The sequence below is a fragment of the Clupea harengus genome, unplaced genomic scaffold (assembly GCF_900700415.2).
Source record: "Clupea harengus unplaced genomic scaffold, Ch_v2.0.2, whole genome shotgun sequence".
NCBI classification, from domain to species: Eukaryota; Metazoa; Chordata; class Actinopteri; order Clupeiformes; family Clupeidae; genus Clupea; species Clupea harengus.
Window position 1 is genome coordinate 1 of NW_024880317.1, and position 25,000 is coordinate 25,000.

The window sequence follows — 25,000 nt, forward strand, 5'->3', positions numbered from 1 at the left end:
TTGAACAAATTCGAATGTTAATAACATTTTCAGAATAAATAAAAAGTGGAATACAAGCTATAATCCAATGGTTTGTTCAAGATGCCAACAATATTGTCCAGTTAAGGACAGTTGTTTCCTTAATATTTAAGTTATGATTAGCGATAGACCCTAAGTAATTCTTCCTAAACATTGGAGATGTTTATTTGCTAAACCACAATTCGGTTCACGACCATAACATGCTCAAAATTATGATCTGCTGTTCAGAGACAGGCAAGGTTTTTACTTACCATTACAAGAGTTCATTCGTTGCATCCAGGGGTAAACTGGAGAGCACAACTTGTCATCACTGCCTGGGTATCTGTCTGTGTTTTGTTCCGAGCAGTCGGTTTTGCACTGGTCCTGGGTTAACACAAGCGGGTGCTCATCCAGTCCCCCGAGCGGACACGAGCGCTCAGCGTCTCGGTAAAAACTACTTGTGTAGTCGGTGGCCCCGGTTGCAGTCCGACCGTAAACTCCCGTACCTTGCTGGTAATAGGAAGCTGGGTAAACCTTGTCTTGGACATTGGAAGCTCCGTATGTGCCGCTGGGATACTGTCTTAAAGGGTCGGTATATCCGGAGGAATATAGCGGTATCTGACCCAAGAAGGAGTCCTGTCCTCCCGGGAGAGACACGGGGAAAGTTGAGTTTACAAAATACGAACTCATTGGACAGCCAGGCCTATTGTCCGAGTGTTATGATTTGTTGTGTTTTATAGTCCAAGTGGTTTTGCCATTACTTTATCGGAGATTTGGTTTTAGCCGAAGGGGGGTGGCGAGGTGCCAATGTGGGACCGAGAGCAACTGTACCATCTGATCAGTGGCTAACCAATGGCGAGCGTTTGTGGTAACACAACAGCACCCAGGGGGAGTCTCTTTTTCCATGGGTCGAAATCCCCAGAGCATATCAGAGCGCTCAAGACTTTCCCTCCGTTTCACATTTTAAATGAGTACACAGTTTATAATTCACCTGATCTTACAGTTTTTTCAAGAGCGCAGTTATCCGTTTCGTTGAGACCAGAAATATCTGTATACAAAGGTAGATTGGTGAAAATGACAAGATCTGTATAGGCTATATTTTAGTTTATATAAGTATTCATATTCCTAAGGAGCCCAATGGAACGTCAATATTTTTGGAGATATTTGTTGCATTTGACAGAGGTTATGTTTATTGACAAGAATAAACATGGGGGAAATGAAGAGGCCAAGAAAATGTCATGATCGCATTAAAATGTCAAAATATTATCTTTTCTTAAGAGGCACACGGTACCCCAGTCGCATAAATGTCCAACCTACACATAACCTACTGACGCATCCAGTCAGGCGCGTGCACGCGCGCACACAGGTTTGACCTTTACACGCTGTAGTCTCATGATTGCAGGGTATGAAAATACCAAACGATGTCTGGTCTTCGCTTGTTTCCCAAAGGATTAGGGTGATGTTCACTTCTCACCAGGTACACCACTGAATTGCTCTACCGACACGGACTTTAAAAAAAAACATTAAAGCACCTTACATGTTCGCCAGTTGCGAGGAAACAAATCCCATTTCGGTTTTAAAATACAATTGTAGTAAAGTCCTGCTGTTACAACTGATAAACATATACAGCACATATTGCATACCGCTTCATCAGCAGTTGAAGCCGGTCTGGTAAATGCAAACAAGAAAGTACTTTAGCATCAGTAATTATTCCTGGCGTCAGATTTATAGCAATCCTATAAATAGCCTACTCCTAATACTCATTCAATCCATATCTGGTTCTGGCCCTTTCGGGGTGTAGGCTATTGTCACAAAATGCGAACTTTACTGCAAGTGTATGATTGTATTCTCTAACTTTCAGCACCAAAAATTGGAGTTACCCTGGATTACCGGATCCGATCTGCCAATACCAAAAGGCCGGCAACTGGATCCTAAAGAAAATTGACAATGTCAAACTGCAGATTGTTTATCATCCACTTTCCTCAAACTTCGTTAATTCACACAGCAGTGGTATTCCCTCAGATCGCCTATGATGACCAGGTTGTGAGTATCCAAGACAAATTAAATGCTTGAAGATATTGACAGTTTTGTAATAATATAGATTTATGTCAGCAACAGTTGTGCTGGAGATGCTGCAGAATTCATATGCACATTTTGCCTATAGTGTACTGTTTTCAATTATGAAAGCAGAGCCTGCTCTTTTTTAAGATAAAGGAACGGTAATTTCGGATTATACTGTAAAATAGTTACTATATGTATGTACATGCTTAATGACTATATTAGTCTTAAGCAAGAAGATTTTTTTTCCACAAGCAGACAGATTCCGCCGATGTCTTTGTTTAGCAGGCGCACAGATTGCGTAATAATGGGAAATTGATCATAGAGCGTTAATATGAAAAATATATAAAATATTGCCCCCTGCTGCGAGTGAGAATTTCGTTATATAAATTAAGTATTTGAAAATGTGTTTTTGATCTCTGCTGGTCTTTTATGAAGAATACATAAAATGAATTTTTACCAAATATAATGAATGCATTTGCCATTGTTTGTGACCTTTCTTGTGTTTCTCAGTGACGAATTTCGGCATACATAAATACGAAGACAGCAGCCACAAATCTGGGTCTTACAAAACCTGACCTATGCAGCTGACCTTTTTGAATGGCGGAGTTATACTATCCACATTTTGGACCTCATGATGTCCAGACTGGATCATGTAAAACACAATCTCACACTGGAAACATTTCTTGTCTGATTGCGTCTTTCAATTCTGCATTAATCAACACTGCACAAACACGAAATATATGTGCTTAACATTAAATATACAAACGAAATGCAATTTAGAGAAAAGGAAACAGTTGTATTGGGCGGCTTAGTGGTATTGAGGAAGGGCACAAACTACCCCCAACTGCAATGCAGCTAGGCAGCGCAGACGCGTAATACGGTCAATTGATTGAGATGAAAAGGCAGAAACAAAAAGAAAATCAGAGAGGTCCCAAACACCCAGGTTCCCAGGGTAGGTTGTATATCAAGCCCACTGCAGACACACCAACAATCCAGCCACTGCATTCCCCAGTTTACAACCCCTGCATTCACTGCAGTATCACAAGTTGCTGGCACCCCCTACACTCTCAAGTCTTCCAGCTGGTACTAACAATCAACCGCAGTTTCAAAGCACAGACCCACTCTCTCTCCCTCTCACCCACACACACTCTCCCTCACCCTCTCTCTCTCTCCATCACACTCTCTCTCACACACACATTCTCCGTCACCCTCTCTCTCCATCACACACACACACACAGTAGTACCCTCTGTAGTCGCTAGATGGTATCGCAGAGTTAGAAATGAGAAGCTCGACAAGAAAACAGGAAGACATTTAGAGCAAGGAACAATATTTCTCTCTCTAAACCTAATACCAAAAGGAGTTTTAGTAATATGAGAATATCCGAATTAAGAATGGATATGATATTACTAAGCTTTCCAGTTCATCTTAATATAATGTAGACCTCATTGTCTTAAATAGGCATTTAAGTAGTCCACAATCATTGTGTGTCATCATGAATACCTATTAGACATCGATTTCGGAGATAATTTGACCAAATGGAGATTGTTTTAACTTTGCATTCAGCAGAGATTTATTCAACAGAAAGCAATAGGCTAACGAAATCGTATTAATTTGTCATTCTTTTTTTTTGCACGTAAATCTGTTAATGCAAAAAGTCAATATTCTTCTTCTGACAATGACAAATAATAACACATACCACTCACTCAAATGATACATGATTAGTAGCAGGCCTCATACGGTCTGTTCGGTTTTTATGCAATACTAGACAGTAGGTTACATATATATTTGAAACCCAAAGCCTACGACATATTAGTCTATAATGAACTATGAGTACTGAAAACGATAGAAACTGTACACACTATCCAGATATATTTATAAAACATAAAACTACAAACAAAAGCCACTGTTACAAAAAACGCCACGAACGCCATTAAGCTCAACCAACAGGGTGAAACCTCACAGCCAGGTTACATGGTCAACTCCACTCCCCAGATTTTTCTGATGGCGCTGCCATCTTGTGACTGATATCCCCGCACACAGTCAAGCAACACTAACAAATCGATACATTTATGCTACATGCATCTAGGACAAAAATCAGTCAAAGTAACAGTTTAGGTGTTTAGTAGTCAACCAGACAGTTTAAATACACGGCCATGGTTTTTCAAAGATGAATGATGCAAAGTTTCATTCTTATTATATTCAACATACATATGGCCCACATTTCGTATAAATTATTATGCTACTTGAATCAAAAGTAATAGGCCTGATAACAAGAGACATACATGATCATAGCCTTCAAACATTTTCTGGATAGGAAAAAGACTTACGCAAGCCTACTCAACGATATTGATAATATACCGTTGCCGAGTTACCATGGAGCCTACCTTTGTTGGTAATTTTTCATCTGTCCAGAGGGTCCTTCAAACGAAACAGCTAGCTTATCGTTATTCATTGTAACTAACTATAGCCAAGGTTTGAGGGTAATATGCATTATCAACCTATCGGAAAAGAACGACGACTTCTATGAAAAATGAGCAAAGCCCTCGGTGTCGTTCTGACATTTTCAACGCTGTACGGAGACGGAAATCCCAATCACAGGGCTTCATTAGCATGGCGGGAGAGATTGGGCGCTTCATCCATCTGAACAGCTTCAGCAGATACACACTAGCCTACATTCACAATGCATAATTTGAACGAAAGAAACGAGACCTAAGAAAACAGAGGTGTTACATACTGTGGCGTGGTCAAAGAATGCTGCAATATAACCAACCTCTTGGGATATCATAAAAAGTTCATGTTCACGGCAGGCTGTCCACATGACCCGCCTCAGCCAATCCAAGAGCGGATCCACTCATAAAGTTCTATCACAAAGTTGTAAATTTTCATAAACAACCAAGAATTTATAGCATTTCTTCATGAGTGCATTAGCAGCAATTCTGTCGACGCCATCTTTACTTGCGTAAAACAAGTAGGAAATGTTGAATTATAAGCTGTTAAAACATTTACCAGGGAATAGGTACCAGATGAAAACCCAAAGAAAGGGAACCTTTGTTTAGATATTTTTATTCTATGGCATAAGACTATAAAATGATGTTGATTAAATGTAAAGATCCGAATTCAATTTAATTATTTATTTTGTAGGGACAAGCCCTTTGGATTATGTTTGGGAATACCGCATTATGCTGTAGGCTAGCTATCCTTAGGCGCTGGATAGGCCTTGGTTTCATTTGAAATATAAGTTGGTATCCGAAATTAGCCTCCATCGTAGCCTACTTGCCCTGATACAAATACGAATAGGATCCCAAATACCGAAAATGGAAATATAGATTAGATGAAGATAAAACAGCCTATCGAAATGTAAGCCTATATTGTATGTTTGTTGAATCCTTTCGAGATTTTCTTAAGATATACGAAAAGGCCTTCAGAACTCTATACTGCATTAGCACAAAAGATCCCGTTTCCTTTTCTTGTTGTTTTTAACAGCTATATCCGACTTTTATTGATGCTGTAAAACCATAAAACAACTACACCAATACAACCTATTTCCGACAGAGCGTCTGGTGAGACGTTGGCTATTGTAATAAGATCTGACAACTTTTTCTGTCCATGTTTTTTCTCACAGATGCTGTCGTGCACCGTATACCGTGATAGTAATGTTATAGCGTAAAGGTAATGTACAATGTTAACTGTTTAAGGAAATTACCACATCTAAAATCCAGTGGGTTCCATGATTGCATTATAGACAGAAACTCAAAAGTGAAAAACTGAAATGGCGGGTGTGGTGTTACAGGCTATACACTAATGTAATTAACGGAATAGTGTAATGTTGTTTTATATCTGATGAAAATTCAGCATTGGTGCGCATTGTCAGACAACTGCATTTATATTTTTCATGAAAAATATGCAAAATATTCCGAGAGTTCTGGGTTTAGAATGCTGCCACATATCCAATAGGCTATTCTTTTACCAGCAATTTTGTTTTAAAATGTGAAACTCCCGAATTCCCCTCTTGACAGCAGGCCTACAGGCGAACCTCAACATGATATTTGGAAATCCGCAACGAAAACCTGTCTTCATACCCGTATTCATTTCGAAATGTTGACTAATACAAGTCTGGCGAAATATGTTCCTTTCTTCATATCACGAACAAATACTTATTCATGTAAATACCCTCCAAAGCCTATGTGATACACTTGAACAAACGTGTCTAGCCATTATGACACAATTTTATGCCTGGATATATGTAATAGCATAATAATATTAATATCATAATCCCTTGGAATATTTGGACAATATCTGATATATAACCACAGACGTGCAGGACGTGCTAGGTAGGCCTAGCATCTTCCCTTATGACCGTTGTGTCGATCTAGTGGAAATATTTCTAGCATCCTGAATTATTTTTATTTGGTTATCTCAGGTCACATGAGTCATACCTGATTATAGTAATTTGTATACCCGTTTGCTTCTGTTTCATTCTATTCTGTAGTTTATTTATTCTGATGATATCTGGAATACCGCCCAATTTTGTTCAATTTATGTATGCCAGTGCCAGTCCTGTACACAAAGTATTTTGGTCAGTTTTTGTCAATGTGTTCTCATATTTGTATGGTCTCGGCCTATACGCATGAGAAAACATGCGGCCCAAGAAGCAGCTACGAGATCAGACTTCGAGACCAGACATAACATCGTAGCGACCATCATTGATGCTTTTGCCCTAACTCTATTTCTGCTGCATTCAGAAGAAATCACTTCGGTTAGCCTGCCTATAATCCGAAAGGTAAATCCTGTATGCATCAGGTCTAGCAGGGTTTTCTGATGCTCGTAAGGTAAGCCAATACTGTATGGTACATTTATTTATTTATTGTTTTGGCATTCAAATAAAAAAAATTCCAAGTATGGATTCTATTTTGCATTTTAACCTATACATACTCATTATTTTTTTGTGTTATCCCCTGAAGCCAAGCCAAGACTATGTATCCCAACTCTAATATCCGGCTCTACTAAACCTTTCACGACAGCTATTGGCACTAGGCCTACTCTGGTTAACAGAGCTTTGAACAGTTTCAGCATTCCATATAATTCAGAAAAATGCATAGCCTATAAGACAATAATGTGGTCTAATATTATGTGAAAAATACAGTTAGACCACATGTCTTTTCAGTGCCGTGTGGTCAGGAATTGGTCCAAGAGTGGTAATGAATACTCAATGGTCTCTCCATGTGTAACACAAGATGACTCCTGGACCCGTTTAACACAAAACAACTATTTTACTTAGCTCTATCTGAAGGACTAAGTGTTTTACAGAGCCAAAATGCCTATCAAAAACTTACCATGTGTTCAGGAACTGTTGTGCGTAATCCTGCTTTTCTTGAAAGATTTTGATATCACAGAGATGGACTCGTATAATGTACTGTAACGTATAATCTAGCTGCACATGCATGTCAGTCAGTCAGAGTGCTGCCGTGTAAATTGAGACAAAATGACACTTGGATTTGTCTTTTTACGAAAAAAACTTTATTGAGCCCCATCACCCATCCTCTGTCACCTCAAGTTACAGACACTTCCAGTTCAGGACAATAAAAACAGCAGTTGAGAAACAGTGCACGTCATAAATTGCCCCTTATAAATTCAGCAGTGCGGTTATAAATACGTTTGTATTCGTTTCACAGTATGTACCCTCTACTTTTGCGCTTTAGCATGCTTTCCAGCGGAAAACACAACACTAACAGACAAAAATACCAGCAAGTAGACAGTAATGAATATAGGTAGTTTGTACACATCTAAAGTTGTTTATTTTCTCCATTATAAAAAGGTAAACGTAAAAAGTGCATCACCTGACTTACAGAAGGAAACACATCTACTGAAGCCATTTTACAGATGATTTTAGTAAATGTCACAGGTCTGTTCAATTTCCAATAACAACTTTGTCGTTATTTGAGCTCACAGTATACGAAATCCTCGTTTTACAACTAATTATATCAACACTACAGAATAGTATAAAGCATTTGATGAAATGTAGATAAACTAATTTCTGCTTGGCTGTTGATTTCAGAGATGCACCTGCCAAGGCCAAAGTTGAAACGCTTCCTCTGTCCCACACTTCAATGATGATCCGTCATGTAGATTAAGGTTTCTTGAAGTCCTCATCCTCTGATGGTTTTTCCTCTGCCTCCTGAGCGCATTCTCTCTTCTGTCTCTCGACCTCCTCCTGTTCAGCTTTGCAGCTGGGGAACTTGTCTTTATTGTTCTCCTTCTTCCACTTCATGCGTCTGTTCTGAAACCAGATTTTCACCTGCCGTTCGGTGAGGGCCAGCGCGTGCGACACCTCGATGCGTCGTTTGCGGGTCAGATAGGGGTTAAACAGGAACTCCTTCTCCAACTCCAGCGTCTGGTAACGACTGTACGTCTGTCTGCCCCTCCTGCGGCCAGCGGCTGAAAAACAAGGAATACAAATTGTAAAAATAAATAAATAAAATAGAATTAGGAATTCCTTGTCACTGGTGTCTTCTTAACTAATTTTCACGGACAGAATGCAACGGCCCATTAGGACAAAAAACGGCCAGTGGCCTGTCAGGAAGCCCATGATCAGAAGCATGGTATTTTGTGCAGGCAATACATTTCACAAAAGCGCATTTTTAAAGTTGTGGGCTCATACGACACACACACACACAATCTGACACTAAACAGGAAGACACAGACACCTTGTGCAGGCGCACAAATGTAATATCAGCCATAGACCCAGTTGACCCACTGAAGTGGACAAAATTGAACACTGAAAACCCAAGATGAAGAACCTGTTCTATATTAGGCCTACATACAGACGAACAGCTAGCCACATACTGACAGAACAACGTACCGAGAAATATACAGTAGCATAAAATCAAGGCAACAGTCACGCTTAAGAGCATCTAGGTATATGAGATTTTCTAAAAAGAAGATAATGTTTCCAAAGACAGTATTTCAATTTGTGTTCTCAACGATAAAAACTGGTTGTTAAATGGCAATGCACATTAACGCATGAAGCCAGTCGCTTCATTTTAATCATCAAAGTTGCATGGGGCCAGCACAAATCTTTCCATTGGATATTTGACAGGACAAATGACAGCACACTAGAAATTCCATTAAATGTATCTCTTCCGTCACAACCAGAGCAAAAAATCAATAAATAAGGGGAACGTTTGGAGTCACATCAAGAGTGTTGTTAAGTTGGCTGCAATTCACATTTGGTTGCCATAAAATGCGCCATTGTCCTCCACATTGTAGACTACTAAGGAAATGATTATACTGCTTAATTGCGGGTAATTAGTCCGGTTTTATACCCCTAGTGATGTTTTACACTGCTTGTTAGATCTTGCACAAACTCACATTGTGGTCGCATCCACGGGAAGAGTTGCGATGAACCCTGGTCCGTGCTGTCAGAATCTTCCCCGACCCCGCTGGCTTTCAAATTGCTGTCACCGAATGGGTTCAGGTCCTGGTTTGGGTTTCCGAAAAAACTCTGTAGCGCATCCTGTCCATAAAGGTTTCCCGTGGGATCCGCGTGAAATGGCACGGTGCACGGGTTTTGCTGGTAAGGCGCGTGGGATAGCGATGATGTTCCGTGATGGTAGAACTCCGGTAACTGACCTGGATGCTGAAAAGTGGCTCCTGCTCCGGCTCCATAAACTACAGTGGGTCTGCTTCCGATGTCCTGAGTAAATCCAGCACACTCGTAATAGTTCGGCCGCAAAGAATCAGCGCTTTTGTATTTAGAAAAAAGAGGATTTACAAAATAAGAACTCATGGTTTCCTTTTGAGTGTGTAGTTGGTTTTAGATCGTAAATTCAGAAGTTTCTTTCGTGTGACAGGGACTCAACCGTAAGTCATGAAACAATCCCAGTATGTAAATGAGAGAACTCCCTCAATCTGAGATAATTCTTGAAACGTCGTAAATATTCATGCCAGTCAAGACGGTATTACCATGTCTTTTTCCATGGGTTATCCCGCATGGCTGGAGCCTATGGGTCCAACAGACTACAATAACCAATTGTAACCTGCAGCTCACTCCATTCGCGTGAAGTAGACTAATACATTCATATTTAGATATTCTGTGTCTCTCAATACTGAGTGTCCAATCTGAATCTCCTAGACAAGCTTCTGCATCTCCACCTAGACAAAGCGCGTGCTTGTGATGGGAAAAGGACGAGAGAATGGAAATGGAGAAATGAAAAGACGGAGAAGGAGAGTGAGAATGAGAGAAAGGAGGGGTGAAAGGAGAGAGGTGGAGTGAGAGTCTACGCACTGGTGAAGGCAAGTGTATTGTGACTCCAGAAGGCAGACTTGGAGAATATGGGTTGTTAAACGGTTTAAAGGTGTTAGGAAGCGGCGTGTTTTTCTTGTTTTTAAAGAAAGTCTGACATTATTTGCTCAAATACTGTTTTTCTCAATTTGTCTGTATTTTCTTTGAATAAGGTCGACCCAGCCTACTACACTTCAAACTGTTTGTTATGTAAGATCATATAAACAAATACTAATCAAAATGATTTTGATACAACCATACTGTTGGCTTGATCACTGAAAGCCAACATCTCCAGGCAATTGGCTTGACCACCATTCGTTTTATTGTTATTTCAGGATGTTGAATCAATCAATAAGCGATAAGTCCACATACGAATTTGAGAAATCGTGAATTAGGCCGGTCCCCGTTTTCGCACTATGGTTAATGTGGAAGTTACATACCGCGGTCCAGGCAGCCCACTGTGTAGCCATAACTTACATGGGCCTACAATGGCACCGTGTGGCGAGCTTCTGAAATAGCAGCCAGGAGAGAATGCAAAGGATGTTGTCAACGTCAGACTTTCTTCTGTGTAGCCTACATCCATAAAGAGTGTAGAATTATGTTATTTGTGCGAATGATAGAATCATGATTTGCTCAAACTGAATAAATAATATTATATATAATATATAATATATATAATCCTAGCATCAAAATATAACATATCGTAGGGGTGGACATTTTTTCATATTTAGTCAAGATTTGACTTCATGTGGAAGGCGACTAACCCGTCTCTGGCAACAGCATCCCCAGTGTGTTTCCATTTCATTACATTTACCCATGAATGACAACCCTTCGACATTTTCACAAAACACAAACGTTTTTTTTTATATTTTCCAGTGCCACTGCAGTTTTTGACGCAGCCCACAGCCGAGCTATTCTGTTCCCCTAGCCCAAATCTTGGATTTGATTATAGCATGTTATTTATGTGAATTACTAATGTGATTAGCTTGCAAAACAAAACATTTAAATTAAATTATAAGACAGGACCAGCAGGGAGTATTGCACATAGCACATAGGCCTAAACTTACATACAGAGATGTCCTCAAGAAAAAAAAGGCAGCTTTGTTCTCGACAACAGGACTTCTCTGCAAATCTTTTGCGGGTGTTTTTGTGAAATAAAAATTCGTAAGAAAACGTAAGTACGTTGGCCTAAGTCTAATATGCTCACACATATGCACACATAAAATGTGTTGCTTTGTAAAATCGTATATTATTATTATTATTGACAAGAAACTCCTGAATTCTGTTTTATAATCCATTAAAACAGGATAATACATTTGAAACTCGCCTGAAAGTGAGATTTTCTTGGCAGCTGTGAGGTCTTTTTGTTAACAATCACCCAATAAAGTTTTACTTGGCAAACATTAAGAACGACATCACCGCACGTTTTCATTCCTCTCAAATAGCCTAATATAAAACACCTGGTCGACCCCCTCCTTGCTTTTACACAATATCTTCGAAACATAAGCCCTACTCTATAACCTATATTTCTTCATGGAAATACATTAAACATTAGAACAGTCTCTGCCACGGCTGTTGCCTCTGTTTTGAAATGATTTGCAGCAACAGCTCAAAACCCTCTTGCGTCCAAGATAAAATCGTAATAAAAAATAAATCGAAATATTTGATCAGCAATTATAATGTGAAAAACATCAGTATGCACTTTGACGAGACGGCTTGATAGACTGAAGCCGCGCTGTTTTTAAGTAGCCTCTTCAGGTGTAATAGAGAACAATGAGACCAGACGTTAACGAAATTAATACCTACAATTTGAGAAAATATTTTAAGATTTAGTGACATCGTGAAGTATTTTCTCGAGTATAAATGCATATCATTATGAATTTGAACGAAACGAATGCTAAACATGCAGCTTGTTTAAATTAAAAGAAGAAACATGAATCTGTCTTTACCTTATAATTAATGTGTGATATTTTCGTGAACTAGATGACCAGGCCTTTTTGGAGAGACTACATTAAAGTGGAAGACTAAATTAAAATGAACAAGCTAAACTGTGCATGTTATTCAATTTAGTATATAATTTAGTACATTTAGTAATTAGAACGGCTACTGTAACATCATCAATCTCCTTCCTTAAATGAAGAATTGGAAGTGACTTGTTTTAATTTAGCCAAACATAGCTCAGCAGTTCTGGATGAGCATTAAGACAATTAGACATTAGACGCCATATGAAACTCCTTTAACAGGATACTTCTAGGCTACTCATTGACCTGATGTCCACCCCCCTCTTCCACCCCCCAAATGCAGAAACAGTGTAATAAAAAGGAATACGACGTTGTTGTGTCTAGTTCCCACCACCTCTTGAAGCCCTTCTCCATGAACAACCTGGTGAAGCAAAAGCGAAGCAACAAAACAGCAATGCCTACATTCATGAGATTTATTTGAGTGTTTTATTGCCAGTGGCTCCAAGTGAGGTAATATGCTTTGAAGGATGTTTGTGCAGTGAGTAAGAGAAGAAGCACACACAAAAGGCTGGTCTGAAAAGTAATTCACATTCACTCTGCCCTCTTCACAGACCCAAGTGAAATTCACATAAAAAAAACTCTTCAGTGAACTGGAAAAGTTGATAAGGCCCACATTCCCACATGTGCAATGAAGTTTTGTGCATTAGTTCATTTTTAGTAAAAAAAAAAAAAAGAATCTCACTACAGCTTATTTTAAGGGTAAAAATGATGTTATATTCTGCTCAAAAAGAACAATATCTGCTAAATCTGAGTATTAACATACCATGACGAGAGAGCAGAAGCTCTTTCTTCAGGGGGATTTTCATCTCTCCCTTGGCAGAATGTGTCCATTCGCTCCGTACCCAGCCTGGTGTATTGTGTGTGTGTGTGTGTGTGTGTGTGTGTGGTGCGTGGTGTTAGCGTTCCTGCTCACGCTGTGGGACTTTGCGGGAGCCCCGGCGGAGGCTGTGTGAGAGGTCGGGGCGCGGGACCAGAGGGGCGGCCGTGGAGATGATGAAGAGGTTCTGCAGGTGTTTGGCGTCGCAGGGCAAGGGGGCGCAGTGCAGGCGACCCGTGGCGAGCTGGGAGGTGGCCATTCGGGCACGGACCTCGGCGAACGACGAGCTCATGCTGCCCTGGCGGCCTGCCACTGAGAGAGAGAATCAGAGACAGACTTACATTTTTTTTTCATTAATAATACATCTTATTTAGTAATTCTTTTAAATCAATAATATGTACACGCTAGATAGTTTTAGACTTGTAGCTTAGGCAGCAATGAGAGAGAGAGAGAGAGTCGTGGAATAGATGTGGAATAGAGTCGAGTATGAGAAGACTAAAAGAGAAAAGGAGGATGTAGTGATATTGGAGGTAGAATGAAAGTGAAGATGGCAAACGAGGGAGGAGGACAGAACATACAGATAAAGAGGATGAAAATGAAGGTGAAGAGGATGAAAATGCTAGCGAAGAAGAAATAAAGAAACAGAACGGAAGATATAGTGAAGTGAACAGGAGATTAAAACCCCAAAAAGATGTATAATTCTGAATCTATTACCATATATATATCGCATATACAAAATAAATGTGCCTTGAGTTATATTGCCTTGTTATTACTGCTTTTGGATATTTTCTCCTCCTTATGTCAGTGTGCCCTGTCTTTTCTTTAAAGATATCCTTCTTCCTAGTTAGATGTTTCTAAATGACTTCACTGGCAGTCAAACTACCGTAATCAAAGCCATTAAAAAGACTTCCCAGTCAAGCCAACCCATATAAAATTAGAAGAGTGCTCACAAGGCATTCTAAATCTGAGTCAATGCCTGTTCATTCGAAATACTGCTCTCATACACAAACTGTAGTCACATTACAACAATTTTTGTTTCAATGTTATACCTAGGAAACTGATATTAAGTCCCTTAAGCACTCACTTGTCCAAGGCATGCGCTGAACGCTGTTGGTCTTCCTCAGGTCCCCTGCGAAGCGGCGGTCCCCCGGCATGGTGTCCTCCTCCTGGCTGTAGTGCTGCAGGAAAGGGGGGTCACTGTGCAGGAGGCCCACGTGGCCCCCCCTCTCCACTGGGTACCAGGGCCAGTGCGGCGGCTGCTGGATGACCTGGGACTGGACGTACTGCAGGCAGGGCTTGGCCCCCGGCGCCACAGGCGGCTGGATGATCGTACAGTGATGCTTTTGCCGCCGCGAGAACTCAGCCAGGAGGTCGTGCTGAGGGGAGATGAGAAGATCCAGAATTTCTCAAAATAGTGTCCACTGCGTACTACAGCTAGTCTACATTTACATCATTATTTAAATGATTTATTATGAAAAATATTCAATATAATCACTGTATATTTTAATATCTATTTCTTGAAATAGTACACATTTTAAGAACATAAAAATACAGACTATATCAATAGCTATTTTTCATGGACACAAGACTACAAACCTATTCTCACAGTATGCCAATTATCCACTACAAAATGCCAGTTTCCATCTTGTATTATTGCTAAACTCTCCTTTATATCTTCATCAAATGTAAAAGCATGTGGTCGATGGATCAAAAGGACTAATCATTTTATAATCATCAAATATTTATATTTAGTCAACTAAATAATTTGAGAGTTTTAGCAAATTAATAAAATTAAGTATATTTCTGTGGTGTGAGGGTGCGTGGGTGATTCACTGAGTATCCCCATTTTAAGGGAAGATATTAAAGGGGGAGAGATATCACAGACACAGTTTGAGGCTCCGGACTTTTGTAAAAACCTTAAAAAGAAACGGAGGGAAAACAAGGAAATCCATCCCTTATCAATTCTAACGAAAACGGATCCCGGACCATCTTTTCTGGATGGGTTTCTGGGAAGTTGACCCAGCCTCCTCACCTTGCTGGACTTGTACTGGGGTTCATGGTGGTGCTCGTGGGGATGCTCCACCGGACACGGTGGGGGACGGGAGCCCTGGAGGAGCCGGTACACTTGATCGACCACGCCCAGATCCCTGAGCAGGCTCTCCCTTTGGCGGAGCCCGCTGAATCGCTCCACCTCCTCGTCCTCTGATAGGTCCAGCACAGACGATGACCTGCCCCCGCGGGGAGGGAGAGGGGGGACCGTCATCAGCTGAGGAGGAAAGATGAGCACTTTAGGACCGCCACAGATCTGCTGCCATCTGGTGGACACTAGCGTTACTGCAGACATGCGATAAAAACGTAAAACACACACACACAGAGAAAGCCACACAGACACAATCATACACAGACTCACACACACACACATACACAGACTCAGACTCTCACACCCACACACACGCACGCACGCACACAGACAACTCACAGTGAGGTGCTGTGGGTTGTGACTAGAGTGGGAGAGGCGAGCACGTAGTATGCGGGGCTTAGCTTTCTCTCCGGCTGACTCTCCCTGCAGCTCTTTCCTGCGACCACCTTTCTGATCTCGCTCCTTCTGCTCATGCTTCAGACGCAGCTCCTGCAGCTGCTGCCTGCAAACACACACAGACACACATACAATGCAATGATACAACACACAGAAACACTTGCACAGTGAATCAACACTCAAGTATGCAGTGATAACAAACTCACTCTGTATTTAAAACTAAATAAATCAGCATGCTTTTATAATGTGTGGCGAGTGGCTTCCTCCTTGACACCTACTAGTGTAAATATGTTTTTGTGTGTGTGTGTGTGGGTGGGTGGGTGTGTGTGTGTGTGTGTGTGGGTGGGTGTGTGTGTGTGTGTGTGTGTGTGCTGCCGTACCTGGCACACTCCTCCCTGGCCTTGGAGGCTGCTGTCTCCTGGAAGAGCGAGCTACTGTGCTTGAAGTATTTGTCGTACTTCTCTCCACCCTCGCGGGGGAAGATGCGCTGGAAGCCCCCCATGTGTTTGGCCTCGTACCTCTCCATCTGCTCCACACTGGCAGCATGGGACTGACGCAGCTCCTCACTCCTGACCCACACACACACACACACACACACACACACACACACACACACACACACACACAGGGCAAGGTAAGATCAGGTCAAGTGCATTTACATTTGATTACGTTTTTTGGTTACATTTGGTTTGATTATAGGTGGTGTTCAACACATTATTCAAATAACAAAATTAATATTGGCTTAAGTAGTGAGAAAAAAATCAATTATGTATTGTGTGATCTGGTTTTATCATACATATTGACAGAAGCCAATGTGGAGTTGAGTGTGCTTTCCTAATCAAGGGAGTGGATTGTGTACTTAAATGTGCTTGTACTCATTCTGGGGTGAGTGTGTATGTGCTGTGTGAATACATGTGTATGTTCCTCTGCTAGCGCGTGTACGTGTGTGTTTGGACGCTGAGCATCACCTGGCCTCTCTGGAGCGGTTCTGCTGCAGTCTCTCCTTGACACGGCGTTTCTCCTCTTCGGTGATCTTGCGGCGGTCACAGGCGCCCAGGTTGATGAGCACCAGCGTGTCGTACAGGAGCCCGTCCTTCACCTCCCGGTCAAGCCGAGAGTCCGTGGTGAAGCTGGGGGAGTGGTTTACCTGTGTGGACGGACATACACAACACATTCAAACACACACACACACACACACACACACACACACACACACGAACACACACATCCATGCATACACAAACATGCATACACACAAACACACACAAAGAACGAATTAATATCCACAGACAAACATGAAAGCATGTAAGACATAAAAACAATTCAAGATGCGAATTATCATATACATACTTGTACATGTGCACACACACACACACACACATACACACACACACAGACACACATACACACACACACACACGTAAACACATACATGCCAAAAAAAGTAAAGAACCAGCTTTACCTCCAGAAGCCATGGCTTAAGCCTGTGATCCAGCAGCACGTCAAAGCCCAGGATCTCAAAGCAGGCGCTGCCAGCGGCGTGGTTGGGGAAGCAGGTGTGGTAGTTGTGCTTGAGGATGGGGTGAGCTGAGATCAGAGTCTTTATGATCACGTCCTCAATGTCCACCCACATCTTCTCCGTGTTGTAGCACATGGACTCCAGGTGCTTGCTGAAGGTGGACAGTTTCCTATAGGAAGGAATAAAATGCGTCAGAGACGATAATGTATCATTACTTTATTGGATTGCTAAAAAAACAGCTTTAGTGACTCAGGTGGAGAGATACTGGTGCATATATTACCTTTTGCTACCTGTGTCATCATCACGTACAAAGTTTTCACTGTGTTTGTTGATGGCGTAGTTGGTCAAATGCATGCAAACATCTTCCTGTCAACGAAACAAAAAAGTCTTAAACCAACAATAACATGCCTATGGAGATAAACAGCACTACATCAGTTTCTCTGTGATTTAGAAATGAGCTAACACGTAATGACTTCATTAATGCTGTGCAATACATTTCAAACGTCTCCAAGTGGAGATCAATGTGATATTAAGTTCCTTTGTTGATGTGTGAAAATATCTGTGCTCTTACCAAGTTGCTGCTAGTGGGCTCGTTGTACTGGGTGGTGCAGAAGCGAGCCAGGCCCTCTTTGTACATGAAGATGCGGAAGGGGTCACAAGAGGTCACCAGGACGTAAATCCGCAGGTCAAACTTGTAACCGTCGAGTATGAAAGGCTGTGTGTTTACAATTGGTCTCATCAGCAACAACATATTTGAGAATTTCTTTCCACCCATCCCTTTGTCACTTTGAGTGATTATTATTAGAGGTGGAATACAGAAAAGACAAAACATTAAGGTGGAACATTTTATGTATAACTTTGAAAAACGTCAGCAATTGTTTAAAGCCTGAAAACAATTATCCACATCATTATTACTGAAAATTGATTAACATTCTCATGCAGATGTATTGCTACTTCGTAAATACAAGAAGTCAAGGTCAAATGTGCTTGTGCATGCATAGGTCAATAAAACAGCAGCATCAAAGTGTCTGCAGGAAAAGTGTCGTCTCACCCGGGAGATGTACACCTGGCAGATCATGTGCTCCCCTGGCTTGATGTCCTTGCTGGACTTGGTGAGGAAGATGCCTCGGCCCTGGCAGCCAGAGTCCGGCTTGCAGATGTAGGTCTTGTACTTTTTGGCTCGGGTGTAGGCTTGAAAGTCACTGTAACTGCAGAGGGTGTGTGTGCATGTTTGCGAGAGTGTGTGTTTGCGTGTGTGTGTGTGTTTGCGTGTGTGTTTGTGTGTGTGTGTGTGTTTGCGTGTGTGTGTTTGCGTGTGTGTGTGTGTGTTTGCATGTGAAGGTGTGTGAAAATGAGAGTGCGGGGGTTAGATTTCACCGATTTAGATAACCAAACCACAACCCAGCGGTGTCCTTGAGCTTGCCTCTTTCTTTATTTCTTCTGTCCATTCAATGTTTAATGTCTTTGTATCACATAGCCTGCTCAAATTTAAATGTCTCCCTGTCTTGTTAAGTACCTACAAAGTGACAAGACTTTCTCAAGATTCTAGTGAGAAAGTAAACTACACTGTAAAAAAAAGTACTTGAAGCACACATTTTTTTTTAACAATTACTTTCAATAGGAGTTAAGAAAAAGTTAATGTCAGTGGAGTTAGTACCCCTTTCGATCATGTTAGTTATTATTTAAGCCATATCAATAGTTTATATTGTCTATGAGGAGCTGCTTACTCACTCAGCTGGGAGGCACCAGGTGCGGGGGAAGATGTTGTAGTCTTTAGGGAAAAGCTTCAGCATGCGGTTCATGTTCCGGGCCAGCAAGTCCTTCCTGCAGATCTCACTCATGCCTGGGAAATGGTTGATCTTCTGCAAGGGGTGAGACAAGGCTTCAGCTCGGATGGAAACAACGACAGCTGGAGGAAGACTACATCTCCGGAAGGCAGATCAAGCTTATCAAACAAGGCCAAGCTGGCTAAGACATTTGTACATAAACTTGTGAGTACGAGTGACACCAGACCAGTACACCAGGGAAGTGATGGTACCTGGTATCGTTTCATTTCCATAACCCGATCTAGAGAGACAGAGCAGTCTGTCCAGAACAAGGTCCAGTCCTCCCCTTCCACAGCCTCCCTCAGTCTGTACTTGTGGGCAGCCCGACGCACTGATCAACAAAGAGGGAGGGAAACCACATATGTTTGTATTTGACACGAGAGCATTCCATTTAAAACAGCCTCATTTGAGAAAACACATGTGTACTGTCTGACCAAACACTCGGACATGGACAACAATATTTTTTATACCGATTAATTAAGTCATTACTGTTTTTGCTCCATCCCCCACAGCAAAGCTGATGGAAAATACAGAGCAGTATGTGCACTGTTCAAGGTACGACTGATACAACTACAGGGCTATGGTCAGTTTACTCCATCCCTGTTTAGCCAACATGAACGCTGTTTTTACAATTGCATAACACTTGTACAAAGCTCAGCTTGTTCGGTTCCTGATCATTATAATTGTGATCATATGTACCGTATACCTGTACAAAAATCTAAATTACTCTTCTACTCTGAGTGGAACTCTTGATGGTGATTACTTAATGCACTGTACAACATGGAAATTGACAAACAACCACATCTGACAAAACATTTTTAAAAAGACTTCTGAGTACAAATTGATTTATGTAGTATACGAATCTATAACTGTCGATCTACTCACCACTCTCATACTTGCAGTTGATGAGATTTATCCACAGTCATCTGGAAGAGAAGATGCAGACAGTGGGACAGACATGTGCCTTGCTGGGAGGCCCCACTGCCTCCTCCTCTCCCTGCCTATCCTCACACAGTGTGAGGCCATCCAACAATCATCATTCTCACTGCCCGCAATAGCTGTCAGGACCTCAGTGTCGCTGGTAGTCTGGTGACTGTTATGCTACTTCAATAGTGATGCTAGTGCTAGTGTATAAAGGTTCTGAATGGTTATTGTGTCAAACATATTGCACATTATTGTTGGATGAAATAAAGACAAATAAAAAAAAAATGCAAACACAGAATATTGAGTACCTGGGAGGATGATCCAGATGTTTAAAGTAGAGTAACCTACCTTTTTTTCCTTTTCTTTTTCCTCTTGCCATCTGTGGATGGAGGTGTGAGGGCCTCCGGCTGGCTGTCACTGCCCCAGCCCTCGCCTTCCTCTCCAGCCTCAACCACACCCCTGAAGGGCTCTACTGGGGTGTCTTTCTCTGAATCGTCTGGTACAGGCAAGCCCATTCTAAGAATCAACCAGGAAGGTATATGGTGATTAACTCTCCATACAGACAAAAACAATCACATTGGTAACTTTAAATGGTACACATGTATACAATCGTACAAACTATAAAAGCTGAAAAACCATACCAAGTATATATATTACGTGAGTGCTTTGAAGCAGGGCACCTCATTCTAAGAACTGCCTGATCTCAATAGCACAGTAATTAGTCCATCCCCTATTCAAGGAGATGGAATAGGTTGCTGTTACGTAGATTAGATACGGTTTAAGTTGTTATCTAATGAACTGTGTGCTTGAAACAAACAAACAGATTTAGTGGCTCTTGGTTACCTGGCCGAAGCTCATATCTGACACTAATTAATAAAAAACAAATAGTAAACAAAGATAAGAGTCTGGCTGCACACATACTCCTTGTAGTTAAACACCGTTTAACTAATGATTAATAGGCAAATCCATTTTCAACAGTCTTCCCCTCTATTGTATTCCCTGAGCATCCATCCTGAAGAATGTTTACTAAAAACTATTTCAGCAGACTCACGGAAACATGCAAACAAGCCCACCAGGCTCAGGTGTCAGCAAAGTAAAAAATATTAAATAAAATATGTGGAAAGTGAGGCTGTGGGGGGTGCAGAGAGAGAGAGCACAGTGCACACACCACATTCGTCACGGTAACTACTCACGAGACTTGTGAAAATGAGATTTTGATATGACAGGCGAACAACCCGTCGCTTTCGGCTTTCATGTGAAGTCACGGTCACACAATGAAACTCTATCAACCCTATCAGAGTAGGCCTTGTAGTGTGCAGAGAGGGGGCTGTGGCATCATGTTTCTATTTCCATTTCTCTCCTCAGGTGAGTAAGCTACTTGTCACCAACCCATTACACACAGTCATACAAGAGTAAGCATGCACACAGGGATATACAGACGACAGGCTTAGCCTACATCTATGCTTCATCTGCAGTGAGTAAACAAAAAAAACTAAACAAAATCTTGCAGACCTGCATATTTACTTGAACAGATTCTAAGTAATTAGAGAAGTCCATTTTGTCCTCAAACAATGCTCCAAGACTGACACTATCTTAGACAGAAGGAAACTTCAGACAGTGAACCTTATACCCTTGAAGGATCAAGCTGTCATTCTGGACACTGCCTGTCCTGTCTGACCACTGTCAAAGCCGAGATCAACCAGGAGCAGCTTAGGTCAATGCCAAGGCAGGTAATTTTCAATGCGAGAGAGGGAGGCACAGGTAGGGGAGGGCACGGAGGGAACATCCCTGATGTCTGCAGGAGGCCAGGGTGCTGGGTAACGGTATTCTGAGCCAGCGAGCTGGATAATCCTGGCCCTGAACTCTTGGCAGGGAACTGGGTTGAAACGGCCCACTGACCTCACAAGGGGGTGGCTAGTGTTACAGCAAAGCACTCATTGGATTTCTTTAAGGATCTATACGTTCAAATTACCAGCCTTATACAAATGGTGCTTATTGTTTTACAGGCTCAGGGTACAGTAGTATGCGACCAGCTGACACACATGCACGTGAACACATGAAGAATGCATGATGTCTGTCAAGAGGATAATTATCCAAAGAGATGTTAGGATGGTAGCTGACAGATAATTGAGATTTATTACACATTATGCACCATCCCAGAAGGTCCCACGTGCCAACACACTAGGAACTAGCGTGACGAATGTCTGTATACATATGGTTTGTCAACACAAGTACAAACTACTACTGACATTAGCACCACCATACCACCCTTGCAAATTTCTCAAACAACATGCATCAGAACAAACATTAAAGGGCAAACTTATCCATATATAATTAATAATATACATATATATATATATATATATATATATATATATATAAAAATAATAACTTGAAACAACGCTTACCTTTATGATGGATCACAGGAAGAGGATGATGCAGATGGACTCCCCACTCTTCTGAGCTTAGGTGGGTGGGCTTCACCTGGTCCCCTAATTTCAGCTGGATGTTCGGAGCTGGTCCTCCCCGACTGTGGCAAGCATGCGTGCCCACATGCCCCCCCCCCTGGCAGGAATGTAATCCCTAACAAAATGGAGCAAATTTGTCCCCTCAGCACAGGAGTGGCCCTGACTTGTATACACTTACACTCCAACACACTGAGCCCCTGTGTGGATCGTGTGACCAATTAGACACACTGAAGACAAACACCTGATACCTGCCAACACAGGGCGAAAATGATTATCAGAAGAAGTGTAGAGGAGCACTTGAGAGGGATAATCCCTGATATTTGTCGGAGGTAATTAGAGAAGTGCTTTAGCTTGGCACCACGCGCTGGCCAAATCTCTGCAAAAAGTATGATGGACCACATCTAAATGGTGGCTTTCACAGTATCCGAGAGGAAGCATTCTTTACCCATAACGCTTGGTACACAACATGTCAACGAAACGAAAAGTGACATTAATGATAAGAGGTTTAATTAAGACAGACATTATCCGTTGGCCACAGAAGCAACTCGTGACAGCTGTGACCAGATTCTACGTTACTACTAACAAATAGAGCTCCATAATCTTGGAATGAGGCAAGTCATTGTAGGCAGTGTAATTTCCCAATAGCTTTGTAGTTACGCGTTCTGTAACTGTCAAATGTGGAAAGTGTCAAAGTGTGGAATCATTTAGTCATAGAAAAGTTTAAGGTAGCTAACTTGTTACTATCCATTCTCCAAGAAATGTTACGTTTCCTTGTCGCAATGGCAGGTGATTTATTACCGATAACTATCTTAAAATGAGCGACCTGAAGTCATTCAGCGTTACCCTCGTTTAACAGCGATTCCACTGACTACTTGTCACTACAATCATGAACAAAAAAAAAAAACCTCAATCGCATGTAACGTTATGAAAATTAACTAAGGACAACAGCTGTGTGTGACTCACTTTCAGGTTATTCTCAATATTTTCATGCGATCAAATAAATTAGCTAGGATATCTATAGCTTTAACATTCAGTTGCGTGTGGAAAGTTAACGTAAGCTGGCTTGTTACTTCTGTCTAGCGTCACAACATAACGAAACAAATCGTTACAAAGTAACAAGTTACCTATAACTTGACAACCATCGGCTAACATTAACGTAGATATGCTATGCTAGCTAACGTTAGCCATCTTAAAATGTTATTTCCCTCACCCACGTTATCCTTGGTGTTGTAGATAGGATCTTCACAATTAACTGGGAAACCTGTCCGGATAGATAAACACCTTTTAGCCAAGACAATGAAGGAAGTCAACCACTGAATTGTAGGTAAGTGTCCAAGGCTACATGTTCAGATGATTCCTTTGGTGATCAATTTTCCTGCCGCTAATCTGCTACAGTAGGACGGTTCTTGACCGTTGCTATAGCAACACAACGCTTGGACTACAGAAACACACGTGTTAGCTATGTAAGTGGCCAGAGTTAAGTAAACACGTTCATCCATGCGAAAAGATCGTCTGTTAGGTTAGTTTGGTCTGTCCGGTTGACCAAGTTTGCCCATAATAATCTTCATGAAGCAAAGTTTTATTGCAGGATTGGTGTATTGGACTGCATTAGTTGTAGCTCACTGTCCCTACAGCCCGGCAACTAAGTATGTCAAATCCAGCTTTGCCAAGTAGCCCAGGTCATAGGCAGCTTATTTAACGACACCCGATTCATGAATCATACACTCTGAATGAATGATACAATGCAACATTTGAAGTACAAATAGAGAAATCTGAAAACGTGGTAAGCAGCCCCAAATTGTTTGTGTGACCATCACCACTCAACAGTTTGATTAACTTGCGGTCCCTCTTGAATTCCCTAAAATCGTGAACTACAGACGCATTCGGTCGGTAAATCCCAAAACGCCTACATGCATTGCAAACTTCGAAACACACGAGGACTTAGAGTAAATTACTTTTGGTCTTTTTATTCAATGTATTTTCTTTTATCTTTCAAGTAAAACAATGTGGAATTACAAGGGAACAAAAGGAATGTAACAAATGAAAGCAGACAAATAAAAATAAGACCAACACCATATTCAACCCATTTCCCAAAATACAAACATTTTGAGCCTTATATTGAACTTCTGTGATTTAAAAAGCCTTTTATATCCTTTCAGAGGTTCAACATGTCCTGAAACATGTCATTCCAAAGTATATTTTAAAGAAAGGAAAAGCAAAAACAGAGGAACAATGAAGGTGACTGCAGCAGCTGTGCATCAAATTGGTTTGTTTCAATTTGGCAGCAGGGGTTCGTCTCTGGTAACTTAACTTACTGTTTTTGCAGAACACAGTAGCCTATATTCACAACCCTAATTGTAATTTCTTTTACAAGGCAATCAAGGATCCCCACCCACCCTCAAAAACAGGCACTCTCTTTTTTTTTATCACACTGATTCAAGATTAATTGAGAATAAAATTTAATAACAATGACCATTATGACTGTTACTTTGGATAATAGGTGAAGAGAAAAAAATATTGAGGTTTGTCTCCCATTTTCTGCATTACCA

General features: G+C 41.3%; 3 protein-coding genes across 4 annotated transcripts; all 3 read right to left on the reverse strand.

Annotated features, from left to right (window-relative positions):
• Window positions 1–73: 73 nt before the first annotated feature.
• On the reverse strand, window positions 74–4,822 carry LOC122131864 (homeobox protein Hox-B6b-like). Its single transcript, XM_042706572.1, has one exon. It carries the CDS (start codon window positions 685–687, stop codon window positions 262–264), a length of 426 nt encoding a protein of 141 aa, XP_042562506.1. The 5' UTR covers window positions 688–4,822; the 3' UTR covers window positions 74–261.
• Window positions 4,823–7,540: 2,718 nt separating this feature from the next.
• Window positions 7,541–10,300, reverse strand: LOC122131865 (homeobox protein Hox-B8b-like). The gene is made up of 2 exons (XM_042706573.1): window positions 9,428–10,300; window positions 7,541–8,494 (listed from the first exon to the last, which is right to left on the reverse strand). Exons 1-2 carry the CDS (start codon window positions 9,843–9,845, stop codon window positions 8,187–8,189), a joined length of 726 nt encoding a protein of 241 aa, XP_042562507.1. The 5' UTR covers window positions 9,846–10,300; the 3' UTR covers window positions 7,541–8,186.
• Window positions 10,301–12,768: 2,468 nt separating this feature from the next.
• ttll6 (tubulin tyrosine ligase-like family, member 6) lies at window positions 12,769–24,994 on the reverse strand. Of its 2 annotated transcripts, XM_042706570.1 has the most exons (16): window positions 23,662–24,994; window positions 22,392–22,566; window positions 20,332–20,499; window positions 19,945–19,982; window positions 19,272–19,390; window positions 18,965–19,095; window positions 18,285–18,441; window positions 17,805–17,948; window positions 17,514–17,599; window positions 17,177–17,402; window positions 16,683–16,861; window positions 16,095–16,283; window positions 15,658–15,820; window positions 15,211–15,444; window positions 14,263–14,554; window positions 12,769–13,490 (listed from the first exon to the last, which is right to left on the reverse strand). In XM_042706570.1, exons 3-16 carry the CDS (start codon window positions 20,496–20,498, stop codon window positions 13,258–13,260), a joined length of 2,358 nt encoding a protein of 785 aa, XP_042562504.1. In that variant the 5' UTR covers window position 20,499; window positions 22,392–22,566; window positions 23,662–24,994; the 3' UTR covers window positions 12,769–13,257. The 2 variants fall into 2 exon arrangements, with proteins under 2 accessions (XP_042562504.1, XP_042562505.1); XM_042706571.1 differs by lacking the exons at window positions 22,392–22,566; window positions 23,662–24,994 and having other exon boundaries at window positions 19,945–19,985; window positions 20,332–22,356.
• Between the last annotated feature and the right edge of the window lie 6 nt (window positions 24,995–25,000).

Coding starts and splice junctions, on each gene's coding strand:
- LOC122131864 (XM_042706572.1), bottom strand. CDS start 687: ATGAGTTCGTATTTTGTAAACTCAACTTTCCCCGTGTCTCTCCCGGGA.
- LOC122131865 (XM_042706573.1), bottom strand. CDS start 9,845: ATGAGTTCTTATTTTGTAAATCCTCTTTTTTCTAAATACAAAAGCGCT. Junction 8,495..9,427: donor CCCGTGGATGCGACCACAAT/GTGAGTTTGTGC, acceptor CTTGTTTTTCAG/CCGCTGGCCGCAGGAGGGGC.
- ttll6 (XM_042706570.1), bottom strand. CDS start 20,498: ATGGGCTTGCCTGTACCAGACGATTCAGAGAAAGACACCCCAGTAGAG. Junction 16,862..17,176: donor TTAAGCCATGGCTTCTGGAG/GTAAAGCTGGTT, acceptor CCGTCCACACAG/GTAAACCACTCCCCCAGCTT. Junction 15,821..16,094: donor GCCAGGGAGGAGTGTGCCAG/GTACGGCAGCAC, acceptor GTGTGTTTGCAG/GCAGCAGCTGCAGGAGCTGC.